This window comes from Sinohyriopsis cumingii, chromosome 1 (assembly GCF_028554795.1).
Source record: "Sinohyriopsis cumingii isolate HCF-2022 chromosome 1, ASM2855479v2, whole genome shotgun sequence".
Taxonomy (NCBI): domain Eukaryota; kingdom Metazoa; phylum Mollusca; class Bivalvia; order Unionida; family Unionidae; genus Sinohyriopsis; species Sinohyriopsis cumingii.
The window spans coordinates 101,429,097-101,455,206 of NC_142961.1; the positions used below are offsets into that span (position 1 = coordinate 101,429,097).

The following is a 26,110-nucleotide window of genomic DNA, read 5'->3' on the forward strand; positions in this document are numbered from 1 at the left end:
TGCAGAATCCGATTTTTAAAATGTATGTATCTGTGTAAACTCACTGTTCAGTACACCATCCACCCGAACCCCCCTTCATAAGTCTATCTCACATTCATTCGGGAATCAATTAAATATGTGACTCAGATATTTATGATTCCCAATGAATCTGAGATAGATTTATGAAAGGTGGTTGGGTGAATGGTGTGCTGACATCCATATTATAATGATAACCCAATATCTTGCAGTAAATTACATTTTCGACCTTATTCTTGTTATGCTGAACATGCTTTAATGTTTATAAATATTCTGGAACATATCAAATTTGAAATAAAAATTGGAACATCCATCAAAGTGATCTCACTCGTTATCTAAAGCTATGAACCTACATTCCTTTCTACAACCTGGATCTAAAACTGTCCAATACTATCAAATACTACCTCAATAATATGTAGATGTTGCATGTTCATGAATTCATGCAAGCACTTTATGGCATAAACCAATGTTCCAAGTTTGATCAACATTATATCAGACATAGTGCCTCCAGTGTCTTGGGGCCCCGAGTGGCCGAGTGGTCTAAAGGGCTCACCATTCCGATCACTGCTATCTCACCTCTGTCTGAGTGGGTTCGAGTCCAAAGCTCGGCTAGCGTGGGTACGTGGGAAAGCCTGCCAGTAGCTTCTCGTGGGTCGGTGGTTCTTCCCTGATTTTTCCAGGGTTCTTCCTCCATCAGTTATACTGGCCGCCATATATAGCCTATCTTGTGCTGAAAAACGACGTTAAACCCTACGACAACAACAACAAAAGAAAATGAACTCCATATCATCAATTTACTTGCTATAATGGCTTAGTGAGCAAGATACTGACATTCAGAAATCAGAATAGACTTAAAATAATTCAAAAAGGATGATAAATGTACCCACATTCCTTTACTAAAATAATTGATGGAACCTATTATTTACAAATGAAATAAAACAATTAAGTCATAATCCAGGTTACTACAAATAAAACTGAAAATAAACAAAGACATTAATGAAAAGAAACCCATTTTAGAAAAAAGGGATGCTACTATGTAGGTTTTTACCCTTCCTGTGATTTAATCAGCAATCAGTGTTAAGATCGTATTTGAAGTCCAACTTCATGATGTGATTTTAGTCTTTCAGTACATCATATAATACATTTCTGGTACACAATGGCTAACTGAAAGAATTTATTTCTTTGTTTATTTTAGTATATTTTACACTTGCTCTAGACTCTGGGATCTGTTTCCAGGAACAATCATTGAACTTGATTAAAAGGAACTACAACCAAATACCAACGTCATGTCGTGTTATGTGATAGCAGGCAACTAACTAAATATATTACTGCCTTCTCCAGTGAACATGTTTCCACTAATAAAGTGTTATCGAGTTGGGAAGAGTAATCTCGCCTTGGACTCGGGCATTTTCATGCCCAAGCAGAAAACACGAGAACAGTGCCACCAGGAGAAGACAATAGTATAATAATATTTCCCATCTATTCAGTAATATTGAAAACAATTTACCTCATCGACAAACCACATTTCAAATGGTGGTGACAAACGGAACCTATCAACTTCAGACTCGTCGTTCTGAACACACAGCCTATATTTTAAGTCCGGGTCCAGATGTGAGATAATCTGAGAGAGATTCAGAGTAATGAACTTTCTAACTCTGGTGCAGATCTTTGCATTGACGTCATCAATCCCCATCCTTGTTATCCTTGCAAAAACAATATGGTTCTCACGGTACAAAAACAATCTATGAATAGGGTCAAGATTAAAAACAGTACAATCTTGAAAAATTAGATTTTCGGATGCCTCCTTCTTCTTGGCAACTGGCCAGCGAGTTAAACAGGCTGCAATAAGGTTTTGGAAGATAATGGCAAGTGGCATACCCGTTCCTGTAATGACCCAGCACAAGACTGATGTGCTAACCATACGGGGATCTTGTTCAGGAGCGATAACCTCTCTTGGAGATTCCTTGTCAACCATACAAGGTGTAAAGAAGTAGTTCTCCTCCTAAAAATATAATATATATATATATATATATATATATATATATATATATATATATATATATATATATATATATATATATATATATATATATCTGTATGTGTGTGTGTCTGTGTGTCTGTGTGATCTCTACATTCCTCTAAATTCTAACAACTTTCCCTTGAATGTTAACCTTGTTACCTGATATTTATGAGAATAGTAACAGAGAAACAGTAGTAACAGAACCGAAAACATTATTATTAAATATGCCTTCCAAACGATAGTACCTTTATTCTAAAATGCCTTTACATTATACAACTATACAAGAGAACGTAAACCACACAAATATATAGTTGCTGCGCCACTTAACTATTTCTAAAATGATTTAAAGTTAGTCGAGCAGAATTACTAAATTGAAAATAGATATAGCATAGTCAATGTGCACATCCAGTCTAGTCAGATGATTAAAATGTATTTACTCATGGCCCCAAACATGTGCTGAAGGATAATAGAGATTAGCTGCTGTCACCATTCATATATTTGGTCTGAATATAAAATTGACGATAATAAAGGCTTGCTGTTGTCATCATTACTTTATTTGGTCTGAACATAAAATTGACCATCATAAAGACTTGCTGTTGTCAACAATATCTAATTTTATTTTCTATAGCCATCAAACATGTGTAGAGAAATGATAATGACATCTCTTTTTCGTGTTAAATTAAAGCCTAGGCTTTATACATTTTGTTCCAAAGGTCTAGTCAGTAGTTGCACATGAATGCATTATCAATAGCATATCCTGTATTGACTGATTATTATGATGTTTATAATAAAGTTTTATTATTAATTCAATCTGGTGATTTTATGGACTGATTAGTGTAATGTCTACAATACAATATTATTATCATGATCAATTTAATCTAGTAATATTGATGAACACATGTTTGTACAATAGTCAAGTGTTGCTGTAATAATAATAATAATAATAATAATAATAACTGATACTCAGATAGAATAACGATTATTTGAGATTGCATTATCGAATGTAGTTGCTGCATGTAATTTGCACACTATCATAGAGAAAAATATTGTTTTATTAAAAATGGTAATAAAGAAGTTGTTTTAGTTGTTGTTATTTTGTTTTTAACGCTAATTCTCAGTGCATGTAGGATATGCATGGCAAAACGTATAACTGGTGAAAGAAGAACCCGAGCAAGCCATGGGAATAATAAGTGACCCACAATAAGCTACTAGCATGAATTGACGTACCCATATTGCCAAGCTCAAGATTCGAAACCTCACGAAGATAAGATAGCAGTGATCTGTTTTGCATGCATATTATGACACTGGATCGCCCAAGGCCTGTAATAAAATTGCTAACTTACCACAATGCAATGTTTTTATCTGTTTCATATTTTCATCATTGCCATTACGATTAATTAGCTAGGAAATAATTATCATGACAGGCTTACTCTCAGCCAGGAAACAGTCAGCAGGGTGAGCTTACTTTAAGACAGGAAACAGTCAGCAGGGTAAGCTTACTCTAATCCAGGAAACAGTCAGAATGGTAAGCTTACTCTAATCCAGGAAACAGTCAGCATGGTAAGCTTACTCTAATCCAGGAAACAGTCAGCATGGTAAGCTTACTCTAATCCAGGAAACAGTCAGCAGGGTAAGGTTACTGCAAGCCAGGAAACAGTCAGCAGGGTAAGCTTACTGCAAGCCAGGAAACAGTCAGCAGGGTGAGCTTACTCTAAGACAGGAAACAGTCAGCAGGGTGTATTTACTTTAACCCAGGAAATAATCATCATGGTGTATTTACTTTAACCCAGAAAATAATCAGCAGGGTGAGTTTACTCTAATCCAGGAACTAATCTGCATGGTGAGTTTACGTTAAGCCTTGAAATAATCAGCATGATGAGCTTACTTTAAGCAAGGAAATAATTATGAATTTTGAAGAATCGTTTAGGGATATATAGTTTATTGATTCGATGCATATGTGATGATTATATGAGGCACCATTTCATTATTCAGCCTATGACAGCGTTGTAAGCGTCATTGTGAAGAAATCGAGATTTAGTTATAATATTTGTGGGATTTAACAGCGTGGAGAATCTTTACTTTAAACAGTCAGTATCTATTGGCTCATGTGAATGTATTAAAAATTATGAATATTTATATACTTCTATTGGTTTATGTGAAACTTTCAAGGACTTCAGTGATATTCCTCTTTTGTTTGATTCCTTCGAAGTAAAACATTTCTATTTAGAACTGATTTGTCAGTGGTGCTAAAATCTTAGAATAGAGAAATATCAGAAACTTCATGCAGAATACGTCTGGGCAGTTTTTGGAATAGTGTGAAATATATAGTACGATTTAGGTTAATATTCTATGAATTTATACACTGTAGGTTGTTGTTCAATATTTCACTTTGTCTGATTTTCTATTCTATTTTAATAACTTTTTAATTATGGACAATTGAATGATCGATGGGTTTACCGTGTCGTTTTACTTAAGTTGAAACCCAAGACGTACCATGGTTATTGGATGGCTCAGCGGAGAATATTTGAAGATTAATAGAAAGTCGTCTCGGAAGTGAAACCTCACTTGAATATTTTCAGGACTTGAATTTGTTTCAATATCTTTGAAATGTTAATATTTCAGAGATTTTAATGTTTCGGAAGATTGGTTTTTGATATTTGAATTTCATTGTTTGAAAGTTTAGTTTGTTTCTGGTATTTTGATTTCATAGCTGGGAAATTGAAAGTAAAACCAGCAATTTTTCACAATGACATCCAAGGTAGCTATTCAGTTAGGGCTGTCAACGGGTACCCGAGTAACCGCACGCTGGGCTGTGTGAACGGCTTCACATTTCAAAACAATACTGCCCTTGTACGAAAATATATCTGTATTCCTAGAACGTCAATTCCATTAAAAAGTGCTTTTTCGAGGGCAGGACATTTTGTAAACAGGTAACGTACATCTTTGTCGCCAGATATGGTCGATATGTATTTTTTTATATAACAAAAACTGGAAATTTTGCGGGGACAATTATCATGCACTTGTACACTAGGACAGACTGGTATTATTTAGCTATGATGAATTCTTTCTTAGTTCATTGATCTTTTAGTTTGTATTTCAGAAAAACATTCAAAAAACGTTATTTTATTCTAATTTGAAATTTTGATATTGTGATGTTTTGCTTACTTACGTAAGTGTAAATCTCGTTTAGCATTTAAGTTCTCAAACGGAAGTTGACTTTCACCGCCATTCGCCGTGAGTAATAAATAACAAAACACTCTGTGTAAGTTGTTGGAAGTTTATTAATAAGTGAAACGACATTGTAATATTAATTCATCCTACTGACAAATCAAACAAACTATTATAGCACTATCTAATATAGAGAATTTGAAGTACAACAGGAAAACGAATTATCTCCGTCGTAAGACTATCAGCTGTCTTCCTTTGGGTATTGGTAAAGTGCGAATGTGAAAATGCGAAAGTACGAATTGGTAAAATGCGAAAAAGAGAATGCGAAATAGTGGATAAAGTTTGGTAAACAATGAGCAAAATGATTTAAATAGTCTGTTCGTTTCGTCACCCTACAACAATACGGGTTGGTGAAAAATTGACAGTGGGGTAACTAGGGCTGTGCATGTCTTTCATGTTCTAACGGGCACTCATAAATTTATGATGCTCTTACCCGTTAAACGGCGGAACGGGTACCACGGTGAACTTTTCCGTAGTTTTCGGACAGCACTCTCCGGGAGAATTGGGTCTTCAAAAATGATGAGTTACATTGTCATCAAGAAGAACGTAATCACTCTAGCTTTCAGTTAAACCGAATAATGATCAGATATTTACTCAATGCAGAGTTATGCCCATTGAAATTCAACCTACAAAAGCCGTGCATTATAATATTATTTGAACACTCCGGAATAAACATTTGTTTCATTTCAACTAGATATGTCAGCCATATTTAAAACATGTCTGCATTATTTGTACAATCTTTAAAGCGCATCATATGCAGGTGCATCAAATCAAATTTATTGAAATGCGGAGTACCTGTATGATCTGTCTTAAAGATGAATTCTTTTAAAGGTTTTCCTAAGTAATAATTGGCATGTAGCTAGATTCATGCCTGTCAAGCCGGACGAGTCCGGCAGTTGATTTTTTCCGTACCATTTACAAATTTTATTTACCACTAGTACAGTGGCATAAACTTTAGTTCCAAACCCTATGCAACTCAATGACCTGTTGTTATCTCTCAACTTGATGTAATTGTTGGAACTTTTTTACCCATTTCAAATGACGATGGCAATCATATCTCCATCCATGAGACACCCAAACTGGCACGTGATGTCCAAGAAACGTAACTGGGTCCTTTTCAGCATTTTCTTCACAAGAAATGTCTTATTTCTTCTAATTTATTTAATTTGTTGTAGCAGTATATAAGAGACTTTTAAAGGTTATTATATTTTTTAAATAAATGTAGACATGGGATGTATAATGGCGCACAGAAACTTAAAATTAAATTATATATCCTTATGCAAGATATCCAGTGAATTGAACTGGCACTATACATGGGATGTACATTGGCGTACACCAACCAGATATAGTACTGTACGGATATACATTTAATTTCGACGAGGCACTAGACATGGGTCAAAATGAAAATCTTGCAAAATAAAAAAATTATTTTCTTCCAAGGCATATACATACATGATGCTGTCATGACCCTGGAAGAAAACATCCACAATAAACTCTTTTCTAATGCAGATATTTACCTAAATGTGAAAATATTGATCACAATTAATTAAATCTGTATGGACGTAAAGAATGTCAATATTTAGATAGATATGGAAAATGAATATTAGTATTAACTGACCGTCAGCCCATTTTCATTGAATGACCTTGCCTTGACAATGATGTTTAATTCTTCCATGTTCTTTAGGATGTAATCTTTATTTACATGTAGTTCTGGATTCCTCTCCTCCGAATAGATGACAGCTAGAAAGTAATGTGTGGATTAGGTTTACATAAAACGATATGATAACAAGAGCTATGTGTGATTCTTTTATAAAGATCATTTAAACAAGAAACTGTAAAATATTTATTATTGAGGTCTCCCAAATCACTGCTTTTAATTTCAATCTCAAGATAACTATAATTTTGTTCTAAACACTCATAAATTTATGTTGCTCATACGTTTGCTGTGATTATAACCAGAATAAGGGAATTACTGTGCCATTAATGCATGATTACTAATGTCTCTAGCCAAAATAAGAGAATCATTCTTGCATGAGTAACAATGACACTAACCAGAATAAGAAAACAAAACACTGTTTGATTCTTGCAAGAGCATCAGTGAAAATAACCAGAATAGGAACAAAAAAAATATTGTGCCATTATTGAATGAATATCAATGATACTAACCAGAAAAAAGAACAAAATTACTGCATCATTGTTGCATGAATATCAATGACGCGAACCAGAATAAGAAAATATTAATGTACCATTTTAACATGAATATCAATGACGCTAACCAGTATAAGAAAATATTAATGTACCATTTTAACATAAATATCAATGACGCTAACCAGAATAAGAAAATATTAAAGTACCATTTTAACATGAATATCAATGACGCTGACCAGAATAAAAACAAGAAAATATTGTTTCATTCTTGCGTGAGTATCAATGACGCTAACCAGATTAAGAGAATATTAATACATCATTTTATCATGAATACCAAAGATGCTAACCATAATAAGAAGAATAAATATTGTGTCATTATTGAATAAATGTCAATGACATTAACCAGAATAAGAAAATAAATAGTGTATCATTGTTGCATGAATATCAATGACGCTAATCAGAATAAGAAAAAACTATTGTGTCATTATTGCATGAATATCAATGATGCTAATGTAACGTTTTCTGATCCACAAAAGTTCAACGTTTTTATAGAAGAAAAACAAGAAGTTCATCCCAGCCTGGCACTTGACCAAAAGAAAACTGACAGGAAAAGTAAAATATATTAGATTTATTTTATACAAACATTGGAATCAAACAGTACAGACAATCATATTATATGTGTGTATATATATTGTTTACCAATCTATGGGTATTGACATGTACCCAGTACATGAGAAAAATACAAGTTTACAAGTCTTTACATTACTCCACAATTTATACAATACAAAACATATCATATCTGTGTCTTGTACGGTTAATAAGTTTCTTACTTTACTTCTTTGCACATACATATATTATCACATGTATTATATTTTCTTTGGGAATGTTACGCAGGATTGGAGAGAAGATTTTAGACCTATGTCTCCATGGATACGTTACTTTGGAATGTATTTCCAAACAGGATAAATTTATAGTTCATTTAATATTCTTATGATTAGTTTTAATCCAACTTCAATGATACTTGAAGAATTTCCATTGCTATGGTTTACGGTTTCTTTTATTTTATTACAACCACGTAAGTCGGTGTTTCAATGTGTGGCTGCAGTCCTCATCTGTCGATGCAGACATTCTTCTATACAAATACGGTAGCTAATGGAAACTAGATCAACCAATGAAAACGTGTAACGTATCCCGCCTAATGACATAATTTCAATACCTCCATTCTAGAGAGTGTGGTAGTGAAATGACATCGCGAGTTGGAATGCAGCTGAGGTTATAAGAATTAAGCATGTTAATCAAAGAATCATGAAAGAAATACATTAATATTTAATATAGCATACATCAAGATAATTAAATATAGTAAAATCAACACATGGCATAGTTAATGTATTTCAATACGTATTTCAAGCGTGGCAAGCTTCCATTGCGTGACAGCCTTCGGTTACGTGAGGAAATCTTCGTTCTTCTCTCCATCACGACACCTCGCAAGCGAAGGATGTATTTGCTTGACTTTATTAGGAAATGAGGACATACGATTAAATATTCGTTACATTGCCCCCTTCCTGAGAAAATCATTTATCCCGAATGGAACTTGAATAACATATTGAGTATTAAGACCACGAGATCCCGTCATTGGAGACCCCAACGACATCATGAAGATAAACAAGACTTTTGTTAATACATTATACGTTACATTAATTAATATGGCTGGTGATAAAACTAATCCCAAAAAGTATGATTATAGAAAAATCACAAATTATTCATTTTTATATAACAAACAAATATTGATACATACTACTGAATAATACATAATATAGTCCTAAAATGACTTTGGTCACGGACGATAAAATATGTATAAAATTTGTCAACTTCATAGAGTTGCAGAGGGGATTCCTTGGTTATCATCTTGCTCAGTAGTGATGATGGATCTGACTGAATGGTTGGAGCGGATGTTTCAAATTTAGTCCCACCCACGTTGATAATTATCCGATGTGATTGGCATGCAGCCATACCCATAAGTCTGACGAAGGACTTGATGGTAGGTTCATAAGTCTTAGTTTGGTCCTTGGGTCCTTCCACTTCATATTCAGAATATATTATTGACAGGGCATCTCTGTCAAGTAAGTTTGATTTGACTGAACAAGCAGACTTGGTGTAATGAGCGATGTCAATTTTCGTCTTATACTGCTCCTGGTTAGACTTGATGGATTAGGATTGCACTCCAAATGATTCCTGTTCTACAGGGGTTTCCAGCCTGGTGGTTTCTTGTTCAGTGGGTAATGAAGGGGTGATCTGTGCTTGTGTACCAGCACCAGTTGAGTCCAATTCTTTCATATGAAGAAGAGGAGGATGAAGAGCAGGAGGAAAAGGAAAAGGAAGAGGAAGATGATGAAGATGAAATAGAAGGAATAATTTGATCGGCTTTGGTCTGAATTTCCCATAGACGACAGCTTAGGGCTTGATGGTTACTATCTGATGCTGCAGCAGCCGTTGGATTGGGTACCTGTATAGCTGAAACAAAGGCAGTTATTGTTCGAGTGTTGTTGATGGGCTTGGAGTAGGATATTACTGTGGTCATATTAAACTCCTCCTTATTGATGGCTGTTGTCAACACTAATTTTGTTCTTTTATCATAAAGCCTGTTTGGCTGTGTCGATCTGCGTAAAGGTATTACTTCTTAGTGCCATCTATTTTGATGGTTTCCTATTGGCAGGAAGTTTTCTTTATCCGGTTTTTCTATGACACATGGGATCCTTCAAGTGGCTTCCAATTTTTCTGCGGATGTTGCAGGTTCTTTTGCAACAAATCGGACATACTGTGTACGTTTTCTGATAAATTCATTGTACTCCCTCTCTTCCTCCTGGCCATACATCATATTTGCTCTCCTGATGAGGTTCACGTGGGTCCAGGGCATGATAGATGTTTGCTGTCATATCATGAGCTGACAGCTTTGCATATGCTACACCTGTATCCAGATCCAGAGTGTGCACAGATGATGTATCTTTCACAATAGTGGAACTTGGCAAATTCCAGGTCTCTATATATAGTACATATGAACCTTGTAATCTGGAAGTAGAATGTGAAATGTACAAGACAGAGCTTAAAAAGAATACATCTATATGTATGGTAAGTAATTATTTAATTAATTCAACAAATTGATGTGTTGTATCCTCTGTAAGGTTTAAGAAAATTGTGATGAACTTTAGGTGTTGATTTTGGAGTTTTCTGGATGCGAAAGATAATATCATTTATCTTTTGTATTAAGAGATATGGACCTTCCCATGGACAGTGTAATTTTCTACATCTGCCTTTTATATGTGCATTATATAACCACACAAAATCACTTATTTTCCATAGGGATTTAGATGGATATTTTTGTCATGATCTGTTCGCATGTGTTCTGAAGACAGTTTAATCTCTTCCCTTGCAAATGTATGTATTGTCTCTAATTTATTTCTTAATCCAAGTACATAATTAGTTTTTATGTTTTCCATTTCAGTTTCAGCTCTATCCTGAAGAAGATCTACTAGTAAATGTATGTTTCGGCCAAACCTGTTGATGTATGTTCTGCCGACCTATATGCCATCATGAGAAGGTAAACATGCTCATCCCAGTGTCTTTTATTCTTTGGAATAAAAGCTGAAAGCATGGATTCAATAGTTTAATTTGCCTTTTCCAACCTGCCATCAGACTGAGGTATGTAGAGGGTCGTGTGGGTTTGTCTATTCCAAATATTTTACAAACTTCCTGAAATACACCTCATTCAAAACTAGTACCTTGGTCATAATGCAAGTGCATCGAAGTGCCAAAAATGGTTGCTACTCTTTCAACAAATGAATGTGCAACAGTTGTGCTTTTTGATTCCTAATGGGTATAGCATACACTCATTTTGTGAAATAGTCGGCAACCACCAGTAAATATAAATTTCCTTTATTACCTTTCCGTGAAGACCAAGCACATCAATTACCCATCTTTCCATAGGGGCTCCAAAATTGTAGGATTGCATAGGTCCTTTTCCTTTTTATGAGGTGGTTTCCTGGAAGCAAACTGGTCACAAACATAACACCAATGTTTTATATCTTTGCGCAGTGTTTTTATTTATTGTATCGATGTTATTGTTATTGTCTGTTTTCTCATTTATCATTTCAACATTTTAATAGCCAATATGCTTAGTGTTTGCATGTGGATCCCTAGAGCTGGTATGTAACCTGTAGCTTTTGGAAGAATCTGACTGTTCTGATTGTCACTTTTCACAATATGCATTTTCATATTTCCCTTCTGCTCGGGTACAGTGAATACATTCCAAACTTAGACAAGGTCTGCGAGATAATGCGTCTGCATTATCTATACTCTATTTTGAACTGATAGGAAGACAGAAATTCAATCCAACGAGCAACCTGCCCTTCTGGATTTTTAAAGCTTAACAACCAGGTTAGAAAACCATGATCTGTTCTAACTTTACAATATCTTCCATAAAAATAGGGGTGAAAATGTGTTATTGAACTTACAATAGCTAATAGGTCTCAAAGATCACACATAATTTCCTTTCATTTTTACTGTAATAGGAAATCAAATTGTCTACTCCATTTTTTAATTGTGACCCAGACCTATATTAGATGCATCAGCTGTTGGTTATGCCAGTATTGGAGAACTTGTCAAGGTCCTTTTTAGTTTGTCAAACGCAGCCTGACAGTCTTCAGTCCAGATAAATCTTTGACTTTGCTCAGGAAGTTTGGGTAAAAAGTCTTGCTATATCAGCAAGTCCATAGACAAACTTTCTATAATACGAACATAGGCCTAAGAATTGTTGCACCCATGTCATTGGTTGATCTGGAGAAATTGTACTGATATTGCATTAGCAGGTCTTTCAGAACTCCACGTTCAGTCTCATTTAATTCGTTACAGGACTGGAACAATGAAATGTTCAGGTACTATGCTTTCACCTGGGCATGTTTATATGACCTTTTACATCATTAACAATAGCAACAATAGCTTGTTGTTCAATATACAACTTAAACATATCAACTGTGGCCACTACAGTGTTTTTGTGAATTTTATAACCCTTGTCAATGCTGTTTAGAAACCGCAAGGGTACAGTACACAAAGTTGGATTGACAATAGTTTTAGACAACAATATTTCATAGTTTTGCATGACGTTTGATGTTGGTTCCATTAAAGAAGTTGTTTCTTTAATAACTGGGTCAATAGGTTTTCCAGGGACAATAATGTCACTATTAGGAGGGAATGAATATGAACAGAATGTCTAGTCATAAAGTCTAGACCAAGGATTCTATTCTGTTCTATATTAGCTATGAGAACCGCATGCCTAAGCTTTTGACTGCCTAGTGAAAGGACAAACCAGCATTTTCCTAGGAAAGGTTTCCTATCTCCACTTGCAGAACCATATTTAAATTCACAGGTTCAATCTGAAGTTTCTCAATACAGCCTAATTTCTCTGTAAATGTATGGCTAATGCTTGAACCACTGGCACCAGTATCCACAAGCAAAGGTACTTGATAATTTTGTATTTTAGTACAAACAAAGAATCCATGATTACTGTTATTTATATTGAAAATCATAATATCAGTGGGCCTTTTTCATTTATGCTGACTTCTGGTCTTCGAATTTAGTACTAACTAGTTCTCCCCTATCTGTATGCTCTGAGACTGGTTATTTATGTCTGTATCTGGTTGTGTCTGTGTATTATCCCTACCCTGGAAGCTTTGGTTGCCATTTCTGTTTCGGTTTTACCTTTGGCTTCCATTATAATTATGTTGGTTCGTTTTATTGTAACTTGGATTACCATTCCGCTAGCTGTTTACTCGTACTATTCAGTGCTTTGATTGACTCAAGGCTTTTAATGTTATTTTCCTCCTTTTTATCAGGGACTGCCTGGTTCTGGGTCTGACAGAACGTTACACTGCTTTCATGCTATGCAGATTGTTGGAGGGAATCCTCTTTATATTTCAGCAAGTATGTTTGCATCCAGACGGATATAATGACTTTCAGCTTCATTGATAGTTTTGGGCCTAAGTTCCCTTATACGAAGCCTTATTTTTAAATATGGGATACAGTCAATGAAATAGTCAATAGCCAAAGTGTTCAATAAGGCTGAGTAAGCTGATAGATAGGCTAACCGGGTTAGCTTTCGAACAGAGTGTGCAAGTTCTGCAAGGACTCATCTTTTCCCCTAACTCTAGTTTGCAAGTTTGCTTTGTATTTTCCCGACTGTTCAGCTGATCCAAATCTGATAGCTAGTATCCAAACCAAAGAATCACAATCTTGCCTCTCTTATTCTATTAGAACTCCCATAACACTACCAATAATACTTCCAGCCAGATATAAGGATTTTTCATGGTAGTTTCAGTTATTGATCAGCAAAAAAAAATAATAATTAAAATTGAGACAAATACTCTTCAGAATCGTCATGTCATTTATACTGCTGGGGCTTGATTTTAACTTGTCCGTTTCCACTGTCAGGGGTTGGGCTTTGTAAAAAAAATTATATATGGTTTTCATTTTTATTTTGGATAGGTGAGTAATATTTATGTAATCCTCATCAGAAAACATACTTCCAGTTGCTTCTATAGAAATTTGTTTTTCCAAAGTATTTACATGGTTTTTACGAGAACTAAACGCTTTGCTAAGGTCCCTTACAGTTTCACTGACTTCTTGTTTCAATGAAATTTTCAAATCCAGTAAACGTCTCATATTTTCTTGTCTAAAGAGATCTAGCTGCTCAGTAAGTTTATTTGAATGCCACTAAGAGCCATGTTTTGTATATTTTCAGATGGAGAATCAACTTGGTGTAAAACTATAGTTTCTTCCTCCTGACTGTCTCCAGCATTGGACTCAGACTGATCTGTTTCTCTTGGGAAAATAATTTCAGAATCATCCAATTTTTATTTATGATTGTTATAAAAATTGTTCAATAAAATTCTGTTTTTTGTTCCACTTGTTCGCTTTTACTAGATTTAAAAAAAATAAATAAAATCAAGTGTTCGTTTGGACACTGGGAAAAATTTCCAAGAAATAGGAAAATGTTTCCAATTAATTCCACTTCTGAGACCAGTGTAACCTATTCCGATCCACATAAGGTCAACGTTTTCATAGAAGAAAAGAAATAGGTTCGTCCCAACCTAGCACTTGACCAAAAGAAAACTAAGTGAGGATAAGTAAAATATAGTAGATTTATTTTATACAAATATTGGAATCAAATAGTACAGACAATCATATTATATGTGTGTATATATATGGTTTACCCACTTATGGGTATTGATATGTACCCAATGCATAAGAAAAAATACAAGTTTACAAGTCTTTACATCACTCCACAATTTATACAAATCTCATATTTGTGGCTTGTAAGGTTAATAATTTCCTTACTTTACTTCTTTGCACATACATATATTATCTCATGTATTATATTTTCTTTGGGAATGTTACTCAGTATTGGAGAGAAGAATTTAGAAGTATGTCTCCATAGAGAGAAATATGTTTCTTTGGAAATGTATTTCCAAACAGGATAAATTTATAGTTCATCTAATATTGCTATGGTTGGTTTTAATCCAACTTCAATGACACCTGAATCATCTCCATAACCATTGTTTAAGGTTTCGTTTCTTTTATTAAAATCGCTTAAGTCGGTGTTTCAAATGTGTGGGAGCATCCCTCATATGTCGATGCAGACTTATTTATATGCAAATACGGTAGCTAAGGGAAACTCGGTCAACCAACGAAAACGTGCAACGCATCCCGCCTCGTGACGTAATTTAAATACTTCCACACTGGAGAGTGTGTTAGTGAAAGGACATCGCTAGTTGGAATGCAGCTGAGTTTACAAGAATTAAGCATGTTAATCAAAGAATCGTGAAAGAAATACAGTAATATTTAACAGAGTATACATGAAGGTAACTAAATTTACTAAAATGAGGACATGGCGTATTTAATGTATCTCAAAACGTACCTCATGCGTGACAAGCATCCATAGCGGGACAGCCTTCGGTTATGTGAGGAAATCTTTGTTCTTCTCTCCATTTCGACACCTTGCGAGGGACGGGTGTATTTGTGTGACTTTATTAGGAAATGAGGACATACGACTAAATATTCGTTACACTAACAGAAGAAGAAAACATTACTGTGTCATTATTGCATGAATACCAATGACGCTGAACAGAATAAAAAAAGTACCGTGTCATGCTTTTGCATGAATCTCAAAAGCATGTATGGATTGGAGGTGTTCCACAAGTGTTTATGCATCTCGACTCCTACACACTGATAGTTCTCTTCTAGTGACCACAGTCATTATCCTAGACAGTCAGCAGTTTACAATCATCATTCTAGACATAAACATCTGATTATATTTTTGGACCAAGCACACTTTACAGTTATTATCCAAGACATAGGCATGATATGATTCTAGTTTAGGAAGGTAAAAGTCATTATCCTAGACATAAACTTGATATAATTCCAGTTTAGAACAGTGGATAGTTTACCGTCATTATCCGATACATAAACTTGATATGATTCCAGTTTAGGACAGTGGGTAGTTTACCGTGTTATCCGATACATAAACTTGATATGATTCCAGTTTAGAACAGTGGATAGTTTACCGTATTATCCGATACATAAACTTGATATGATTCCAGTTTAGGACAAAGGGCAGTTACAATCATTTTCCTAGATATAAACTTTATGATTCCTGTTTAGGACAGAGGACAGCTTACTGCCGATATCATAGTCGTACTCTTTACATGATTCAAGTTTAGAAATTAGAACAATTAGATTAAAATACATATGATTGGACATTTAAACACAGCTGCAACCAAATGTAAAATATTACCTTTACATTGACAATAAAATGTTTAGTGTTTATACAGAGTACATATAAACAGTCTTGAACATTCCACGAATTTCAAATGAGGTTTTATTTCAAATGAGGTTTTCTGAAAGTTGTTATGATGTTGTGTTCAGTGTCACTCAACATTCAGTTTCCACAGTTATGAAAGTGACAACCATCGTTTGAGGCATAAAGTTTGGAAATATAGCTATTAATAACATGTAAAGGAATGATTTATCAGATCGATCCTCTACATATGGATACAATCTTTTAGTTTCTCTTGCTAAGACACTTTTCGGGGTTAATTGATGTACGGACATGCATTACCAAGGAACTGATGAAAGTAGAGACAGACCTGAGTGGGAATTAATTAAAGTACAGGCAGACTTGACTCCAGGGCTAAGTGATGTTATGGTAGACATGATAAGGGAACAAACTAAGATACAGAAAAACGTGACTCATGCACTAACTTCTATACATAAGACTCAGAAACTAACTGATGTACATAACTGACTAACGAACTAACTGATATACAGACCTACTTGACCTGAAAATTAATTGATGTAAAGACTTGACTCAGGAACTAACTCATGCACGGACATTCATGACTCGAACTAATTTATGTATATAAATGCATGACTCGAGAAATAATTCATGTACATAAATACATGATTCTGGAACTAAGTGACGTATGACATTGATTGGGAACTATTTACATATATACCTGATTAGAACTAAGTGACGTATGACAGACCTGAGGCGGAAAGATATTGATGCACAAACATACTTAATTCAGGATCTAACTGATGTGCAGACTTAAATGAGTCAGGAACTGATTGATAAACATACAGACCTGGATGCAACAAAGTGATGTACAGAGATACATTAATCAGAAACCAATTGATGCACACACATACATGACTCAGGAACTAACTGATATACAAGATGGGTCTAGGCTATTGAAATTTCACGATAATTCACCTGCTGTAATATCTTTCGTCTTCAGAAAATGTTAATTATGACTTCAGGTCAATTAAAGGAGTACATAATCTTGTCAGTAGAAAGATTATTCATTCATGCTTTAGTTCAAATGCAATCAATTTGCATTACTGATGTGACCATTGGGTTATTTGATTTGGAAGTTTTTATTCAAATTGTTCAGTTCAGTTGAATTGTCTCTGGAAATAAAGTGTTCATTAACAATAAAATTCCTGGACAGAGACGTCCTCTCTGATTTATTGTAAATTCAAAACTATTGGTGCAACACAATACAGACTAGTACAGGCACATCAACATCTTCGATACTGGACTTAATTTGGATTTATACTAAAGTTTATTTAGACCTATACATTATTTGGACTACAGACCTATCAGTTCAGGAGTAAGTTTTCCCTGATTTTTGTAATCAAGCCATTGGTCCATCATATCAGGACGACTCTGCTCAAAGAAGATTTCAGTAGTCTTGAGGGACTCCTGGCCATCAATACATGTATGTGGATCCTTGCTGAAAATTAAGATACATTTTTTATACTGCATGTAAAGGTGATTTTATACTCCCCATGCTCTGAATGTCATTTTGATTGACATCCAGCTCCAGTTTGTTGTAAGACTAAGAATCGTCTGATTTTAGTGCAACTCACAAGAATTAACTCTCCCCCACCTGAAAACGTGTAAAACAAATGACTCTTGCTCTCACCAGCAGGGTGGTGCAGTCTTTTTTATTTCATTGAGCTAAGGGCCCTGATAGGGTGTTGCAATTGCCTTAACTGGAGAGGTGCACACAAGTGCTCTGTGAGAAAGTGCCTTGGTCACGCTTGCTCTTTCCGAAAGGGTGCTTCTCACACCCTAATCATGAATGTACTCATTCTCATCTTTCGTTTATTTCCATTGGGAGTGACCATGGAATGCCTCCTACTAAGGCCTGACTTTGTTCAAATCAATCGTCAGGAAACCTGGGGTTTTGTCATTTTTCTCCAACGACAAAGATTATAAACCTGAACTGATAAAAGGCAATACAAACAGCCAGCTAGGTGTGCATGAACAATTAATACATAATAGGAATGCTCAGTTTGTTTTTTCCAGAATGTATTTGCAATACATACTGCACTGCACATGAGAGAGAGAGAGAGAACTAAATCTTTGACAGTCTTCTAGATATTTCATAGGTACAAACAGTCTGTCCAGAAATGGCTGAATCACCTCACACGCTTTGCTTTGAGCTGGTTGGGGTTTTTGTGGGGTTTTCCTGGGAATGTCTATCCTTAGATAGAGCTAACTGTTCATCCAGGTCATGTCTTACACTGGATGGGCTATCAGACTTAATTTGCATTTGAAACTCCTTATTTCTAAATGATTTTCACTGCCAGAACCACGGCGGTTTATTACATAACTGTGTTTAATTGATATCATATAAATGATCAAAGTTTTACTCAGAGTTTGTTGCCATATATAGCATCACATGAGGGTGGTTTATTTTTATTTCTAGCCTAGCTATTTCAAAACACTGCTTTTGATATTTCCATTGCTCTGGATGTGACGTTTTGCCAAATCTGGGTGCTAAGTCTCATTGTATTATCACAATACATATTTTGTGAGTAACCTATACACTTCACAGAAGCAAATGTCATCCATTCAGGTACGTGAAATATAAATACTATTCTCTTATGTGATATAATTGTTTCAAGTACTGAATGTCTGGGAAGGTTTACTAAATTTTACGAAGAGTCAGACCTATGTCACATAACGACACGTTGCCAGATAGAATATAATCTGTTTCAAGATAGCGATTTTTATAATTGAAGAAATTCAGTTCAAGTGTAAGTTGCCTGCATGAAATTATGAATAATGCTCCAGTTCTCATAATCCATTGCGATTAGTTTTATCTGACACAAATTTGTTTGTGAACATACCTTTTATGATAAGAATCTCGTACATTAGTTATGAAAACTTGATTTAATGTGCAACGAAATCAGTTGTATTTGAGGTTAACATCAATTCGTTTACTATATAGCTCCATGTTTGTAATTTAGCTGTTTTTGATGGTAAGTCGCATAACTATTTTGGGTTTTGTGTAACTTGAATCATGCAATCACTGATCATGTTGGATCAGGGGACAGTAATGGTGTCATCATAGTTTGGTACCAAAGCTTTGGGACCAACTAGTCTGCAGACAACAAGAAAGCTTTTCAGGGATCTTAAAAAGTGTTCACATGCGTAAATAAACAAAATGTCTTACATAATCAAGAAAATATTGGCATTGTGCATAGCAACAATGGGCATCAACGCTATCCTGTAAGAGCCCAAGTTAATGAAAAATAAAGTCCAAGACTGCAAAGGTATTTCTGTACTCACTTTGTATTTCTGCTGTTGCAACATAACAATGATTGCAGCTAAACTAAAGGCCAAGACGTACATTGAAACAGCTTTGTTTACCAGATGGTTTTGATTAATTGATATACATGTTGTTGTTTTTTGTAATGTTACTTTTGAACAATTGCTTCATGCAAGATATAGAACACAAATGATAATGATGCAAAACTATGAAAATATTTCCTTGCCTACCAATATGTGCATGCTCATGTTTCCCCAATAAATCTAGAACATTCAGATACAGATGCTGTATGAGGTACACAAGCTGGATGTTGCGTAAGATATCGGTTCACAATCTGGATGTTGTGTATGATATCGATACACAATCTGGATCTTGTGTAAGATATCAGTATGCAATCTGGATCTTGTGTAAGATATCAGTACACAATCTAGATGTTGTGTAAGATATCGGTACACAAGCTGGATGTTGTGTAACATATCAGTACACAACCTGGATGTTGTGTAAAATATCGGTACACAATATGGATGTTATGTAAGATATCAATACACAATCTGGATGTTGTGCAAGATATCGGTACACAATCTAGATGTTGTGTAAGATATCAGTACACAACCTGTATGTTGTGTAAAATATCGGTACACAATCTGGATGTTGTGTAAGATATCAGTACACAATACAACCTGGATGTTGTGTAAGATATCAGTACACAATCTAGATGTTGTGTAACATATCAGTACACATTCCAGATGCTGTGTAAGATATCAGTAAACAATCCTGGTGTATTGTAAGATATCTGCACACTCTAGATGTTGTGCATTGCCTTTGGCATATCCAATAAAATATCTGATTTGCTTGAAAGCTAGACATTTTTCAAACGTCATTAAATTGTTCCCATCATTTTTATGTGTATAATAAATTTGTATCCTCTATGTTAAAGTAATTTTTCAATGGGAATTTCTTTACTCCATATTAGGTAGTTTTCAAATTGGAATTTTTCTGTTTGAAAGGTACATCATTTTTCACAACGCGCTATTCTGACATTTTGTCCATCCGATATGTTAAAAAAATCCTTCATTGTGCTTCTGTGCAGGATAGTAGAGTTTCAGCTTCAGGATCAAAATGCCTGCCTACGATTTGACACAAAATTCTGATCCGTGGTAGAATTTTCCTATTTTTGCATCAATACATATGAAGGATTTATGGTGGTTTTCTTATTTGAGCAGCTCAGATTCATTCAAACATTTTGTTTCATGCAGTGGATCAACCCCAAAATGAACCAGGGTGGTCAGATTACCCTTGTAGCCACATAATTAAAATTCCTACCCAAATAGTTTAGATTCTATTAGTAATAACCATTAAAACCTGCTGCCTATTAATCATATCCAGCATGCCTGTACTTATATGAAATTATTATGCAGCTAAATACCAGTAATTAATTCTCACTTTAAAATTCAAGTCTTTGTTTAGGAAGAGAAAGGGAAAAAATAAAGTTATTTTCACCTGAAGTGACGAGTTGTGCCAATTTCACGCTGAAATCTAAGAAACAAATCCCGATTTTCTGTTGACATCTGAATTTTTGCCTGGTTTAAAGTTTCTCCAACACTCTCCTGAATGAGCTGAAGACATGAATAAACGTTGTGATTACATCTGCTATGACTCCTCTGCTATCTTGACAGTTATCCATTATTTACTATTGTATATTTCTACATATGTAATATGATATAATATAAAAAAAGGCAATATTCCTGTACTAAATTTGACAAGGATTTACTGTAAATGTATAATCTTAGAAAAGTACACGTAAATGCATAATCTTAAACTTGTACTTGTACTGCATACTTTATATTTAATTGTAACAAAGACTTACTGTAAATCTGTAATCGAACAAATGTGTATTGCATGCCTTGTATTTGGTTTGACAAAGACTTACTATCAATGAATCACCATATAAACGTGCATGCATACCTTATATTTAGTTTGACATAAACATACTATAAATGTACAATCTTACAAATGTGTATTGCATGCTTTGTATTTAATTTGACAAAGACTTAAATGTGTATTCTTATAAATGTGTATTGCGTTTAATGCACTTGAATAAACTGGATGATGATACATCACAGTCATGCAAAGCACATATAAGTTACTAAAGGCTTCTATTTGTTTACATTTTCACTTATCATATAAATGTCAAAGAAGCCTTCATTTAAGTTGTTTTTGTTTAAGGGTTTAATGCTATTTCTCACATAGGCTATACATAATTCCCAGGATAACTGGTGGTGGATGAAAAACCCTGGAAAACAATGGTACCAGCCAACCACCCAAAAAGCTAGTGGCAGCTTTCTGACATAGCCACACTGGCTGATCTTGAGACTCATACAAGACAAAAATGAGATAGCAATAATTGGTAAAGGCGAGTGCATTGGACCAATTGGCTACCCTCAGCCCTATTTCCTGTAAGAAAAAGAGAATCCTGTCCCACAGAGGTCACATGTTTTAAAGATACTGCTCTCTTGGTACAATTACAGTTGGCAGGGCCTTCAATTAGATTTAAAGTTGGAGGGTGAGTTTCCACTGTGGGCAGGAGGATGCAGGTTGTTTTTATGTAGCTGGGGGAAACATAAATGTAGCCAGGTAAATCACCCAGCTCCCAGCTGATAAGGACATTTCTGACCCAGTGTATGAGCTTCATATAACTACTTATGTAGATCACATGTCACAAGCTGTTTATTGTGATATGTGTCACACTGGAGATGAGCTAATGACACACATTGTGGTAAACTGTATGTGATACATGAATCAAATATGAGTACTTACAATGTCCTGTTCTATCTGACTTTGTGTGGATATTCTCTCAATGACCGGTTGTTTTCTAATTGGGACCTCTGAAGCTTTATAGTCTCCTGAAACAAATAAAATATCATTTAGAAAAACCACTACAACATTGAAATTCAATGAAGTTTTTATTAAAATTACAAACCAAAGACTGCAGTAAAATAAGTCCAGAGTGTTTTCAGTCAGGTAACAAGAATATTGTTAACAAGTGCCCTTTATATGGTTATATTAATAATCATATTGCTTTGATATAAAATATTAAATTAACATTACATGGCAAAATTAAAGCTTGATAAATATTAATGGAAGCAAAACCTGAATAACAACATGAGAGTGATAATGACATAATTTAGGGTAATGGGTGAGCAGTTTAAATCCATCTGTAAAATAAAGTTTCATTAACCTGCAAGAAAAAATACATAGTAAGTATATTTTGTTAATAATACTTACCCAATCATACTATAGATAGGAGACATAATTTAACTTCACAAATAATTGAATGTTATTTTAAAATACCCAAGATATATAAGTTCTATTTTAAATAACCAGGATAACCTATGCAAAGTGTGAAACAGAAGCCGAGCCTAAAGAAATAGTAGGGCAGCCAAGAATAACATTGTTCCTTGTGCATGAATCACACAGATTTTCCAATTTATATCTTTTATATTCATGGTAGATCATTTCCATGCTTCACGAATGTAGTTGATGGTTGTGTACAAAATAGACTGTATGGCAGATATATCAGCTACAGATGAGAAGGTGTGGAATCTGCGGTCTATGTGAAGAAGATACCCATTATTTTGTGTCAGTAGAATTTTCCATCGGGCGACACCTAGGGGGTCTCTCAGCAGCTTGATAAGGTTTGCTGAATCAAAACATTTGAGGTCAAAGCAGTGCATGCTGTCATAATAACCGGTGTTGTGGATGTCCTGACCTTCATTACCTGAGTAATCAATCTGAGACAGACAAAATCAAAACTAGTCTGACAAACAGTGTCACACAATTATTCATGTTTATACTACTACTAATCATAATAATAGTAATGTGACGGCCCAAAGAGTGTTCGACAGCTACATCTCTCATGGCAACCTTGTGACGCCAATCATTCTGTGGGCCAAGTGCTACGGCTTGGTAGGCCGCATGAGACCCATAGGCAGCGAGTTTGAGACCCTGCATTAAAAGCTTTAAGCGCTGACAATATTAGATAGCAAATAAAACATATACAACAAGATTACAAAAACAAGCAACATGAAATTACGAAACAAAGTGAGGATATTAGGTTTCTTTGAATGTCATGCATTAGTTGTGTTCTATTTATCTTACGGAGGTTTCTCTTAGAAACAGAGATGGAGGGTTATGATGAGATGCCATATGATGCAGACGTGATTGGATCAAGTTCGTGGGTCATCAAACAAGACTGTAGAATGGTATCAGCTAGTCCACGAAGAATCCAGTCTAAAATGTGAACATGTTTACTGGTGGGTTGGCTAACTGAATTCGAGGATGACAATCACCACCTATCAAATTTCCATACTCCAGGAGGTTACGAAACTGCTCCAGAAAGAGATATTCAGTCATATGTTTTTGTGACTAGGCGGATGCGGCAGAGGCAAAACAAAATGGATTGATATTTGTTCAATTGTGTGTGAGGTTTGCCCCTGTTCGAACGATGTGCGTTTAAATCTGAAAGGAGTAGCGTAGTTAACACGGTGCATTATGGAGTTCTTTGCTTTGAGTAACCGGAGGGTGTTAGATCACACAATTTGGCTCATCGCCTGACATTTAAGCTTAGATAAAGACGAATGTAGTCCCATGTTTTCATGTCTAGTTTACAATGTAGTATTGAATGCTAGGAGTTCTTATTTAATGCATTTAATGAGACTCCATCATGGTTTAAACGGGTCAACTAAAGAATATAACGTGATGACGTCATGGAAAAAGCCCAGTTCTAATACAAGTAGGCCAAACGGCTAAATAAACATCATTCCCCTCCATAATAATCAAATGAAGAAATACTCAAATAGAGCATCCTAATCCATGACGAAACCACCAATGCAGATGAATAAAGTATCACATGAGAAAAGGCACACAAATCCAGAAATACCACCTCAAACCTGCTAAACGATGGTGACCATTTGGAACTATTTAAAATAATTAATATGCATTGTTTATGAATGAAAATGTGGTTTACTTTTAGTCATAGAGTTCAGTTTACCGATTGCTGAACGTGCGAATGAGAACATAATTACCTCAAGTTCCTTGGCTCTGAAGTTTTTTCATACACTAGGTGCTCGTGGAGTAAATTTTCATTGTCTTATCATACTAAATGTTTTGTCAGGAAAATGTTGCTTACTGTGAGCATTTTTCAGCTGTAAAGGCATGTGAAGTATAACACTGCATTCTTTCTTACTATCAGATCTATATGATATAACTGTTTTATATATTGGATGCTTTAGGATTTATTTTAACTTTACAGTGAGCAAATTATGTAACATAACGTTAAACTATTAGATTAGACGATGGTCTGTCTCAAGTTATCCATCTTTATGAATTAACATACAAACTGAGTTCAGGAACACATTGTATGCATTACAGTGAGATAATTGAGTTCCGGAATACATAGTATGCATCACGGTGAGATCACTGAGATCAGGAATACATAGTATGCATTACAGTGAGAGCATTGAGATTATTCTTCTAGGACACAGGTTCTTATCATGGTTATTATTATTGCTGATTAAGACAAATACAGAAAATCTGCATGATTATATACCATTGAAAAATATAGGGTAAATCGGTCAATACAACGTTTTGTTTGACGTTTTTATTTGTGTTTTGGTTTGCATAATATTGAACAACACATAATTTATAAAACAATCATCATTCCCATCCTGAATTTAACTTTGCTTATAGTTACTATAGGCCAGGATCAAAACAAAAGACCAATGTTGATGGTTAATAAGATCTGATAAAGCTATGGAAGGTATTAGACCACTGAATAATATTTCTGATTCTAGGGAAGCAGTCCTAAGAACTAAGGTTCTTGCTATGTTCTTGCAAAACTGTACTTTTGAGGTGTCTCAAGTGACATCCATGCAGAGGTGACATCAACTCTGCTGATAGCAAATGACCACAGACAATGTGTTTCTTGAAGTCTTTGGTACTGCGTCCTGTATCTGTCTTCTGATCCCCTTTCTCAGTATGTTCACTGCAAAGTGACCGGTGGTAAGCGACTGGTGTCTAGTGTAAATTCGGCTACTGGTATCATGTCCGATGATCAGCCAGTATGTGTAAACAGATATACTTTTGAGAAATGGATACGATTATACCCATTTACATTGATCTGCACATAAGGGAATAAGGTTGTTCATAACATGACCCTAAAATCATACTAACGAAATATTTTTGTAGTGTATCATCATTAAATGCCTTTCTTGATGGTACAACATCAGTGTGTTGGTTGAAGCCTTCAATAATACAGGAACGATTTTTTCAGTGAGTTTGGGATGAAGATACCAAGTTGTTTTGCGTTAAGCTTTCCATATGTAGATGGACCAAGATGTTGATAAAAGCAAGGTATGACTTGACTGCATTGATTATTCACCGCGATGAAGAAAGGAAGAATACTCATGTTGTGAAACTAAAAGAAAACTTTTCGAATGTTTTTTAGGAATCAAGAGCAACTCTTGGTGAA

General features: G+C 34.9%; 1 protein-coding gene across 2 annotated transcripts in view; it reads right to left on the reverse strand.

Annotated features, from left to right (window-relative positions):
* The window catches only part of LOC149807445 (uncharacterized), a 77,264-nt gene that overhangs the window by 4,585 nt on the left and 46,569 nt on the right, over positions 1-26,110 (reverse strand). For both annotated transcript variants that reach the window (XM_089966662.1, XM_089966653.1), the window contains exons 8-11: positions 22,399-22,484; positions 21,082-21,197; positions 17,618-17,754; positions 6,882-7,003 (exon numbers count right to left, since the gene is read on the reverse strand). In XM_089966662.1, coding sequence (XP_089822788.1) covers positions 6,882-7,003; positions 17,618-17,754; positions 21,082-21,197; positions 22,399-22,484 — 461 coding nt within the window. The remainder of the gene's footprint in view (positions 1-6,881; positions 7,004-17,617; positions 17,755-21,081; positions 21,198-22,398; positions 22,485-26,110) is intronic.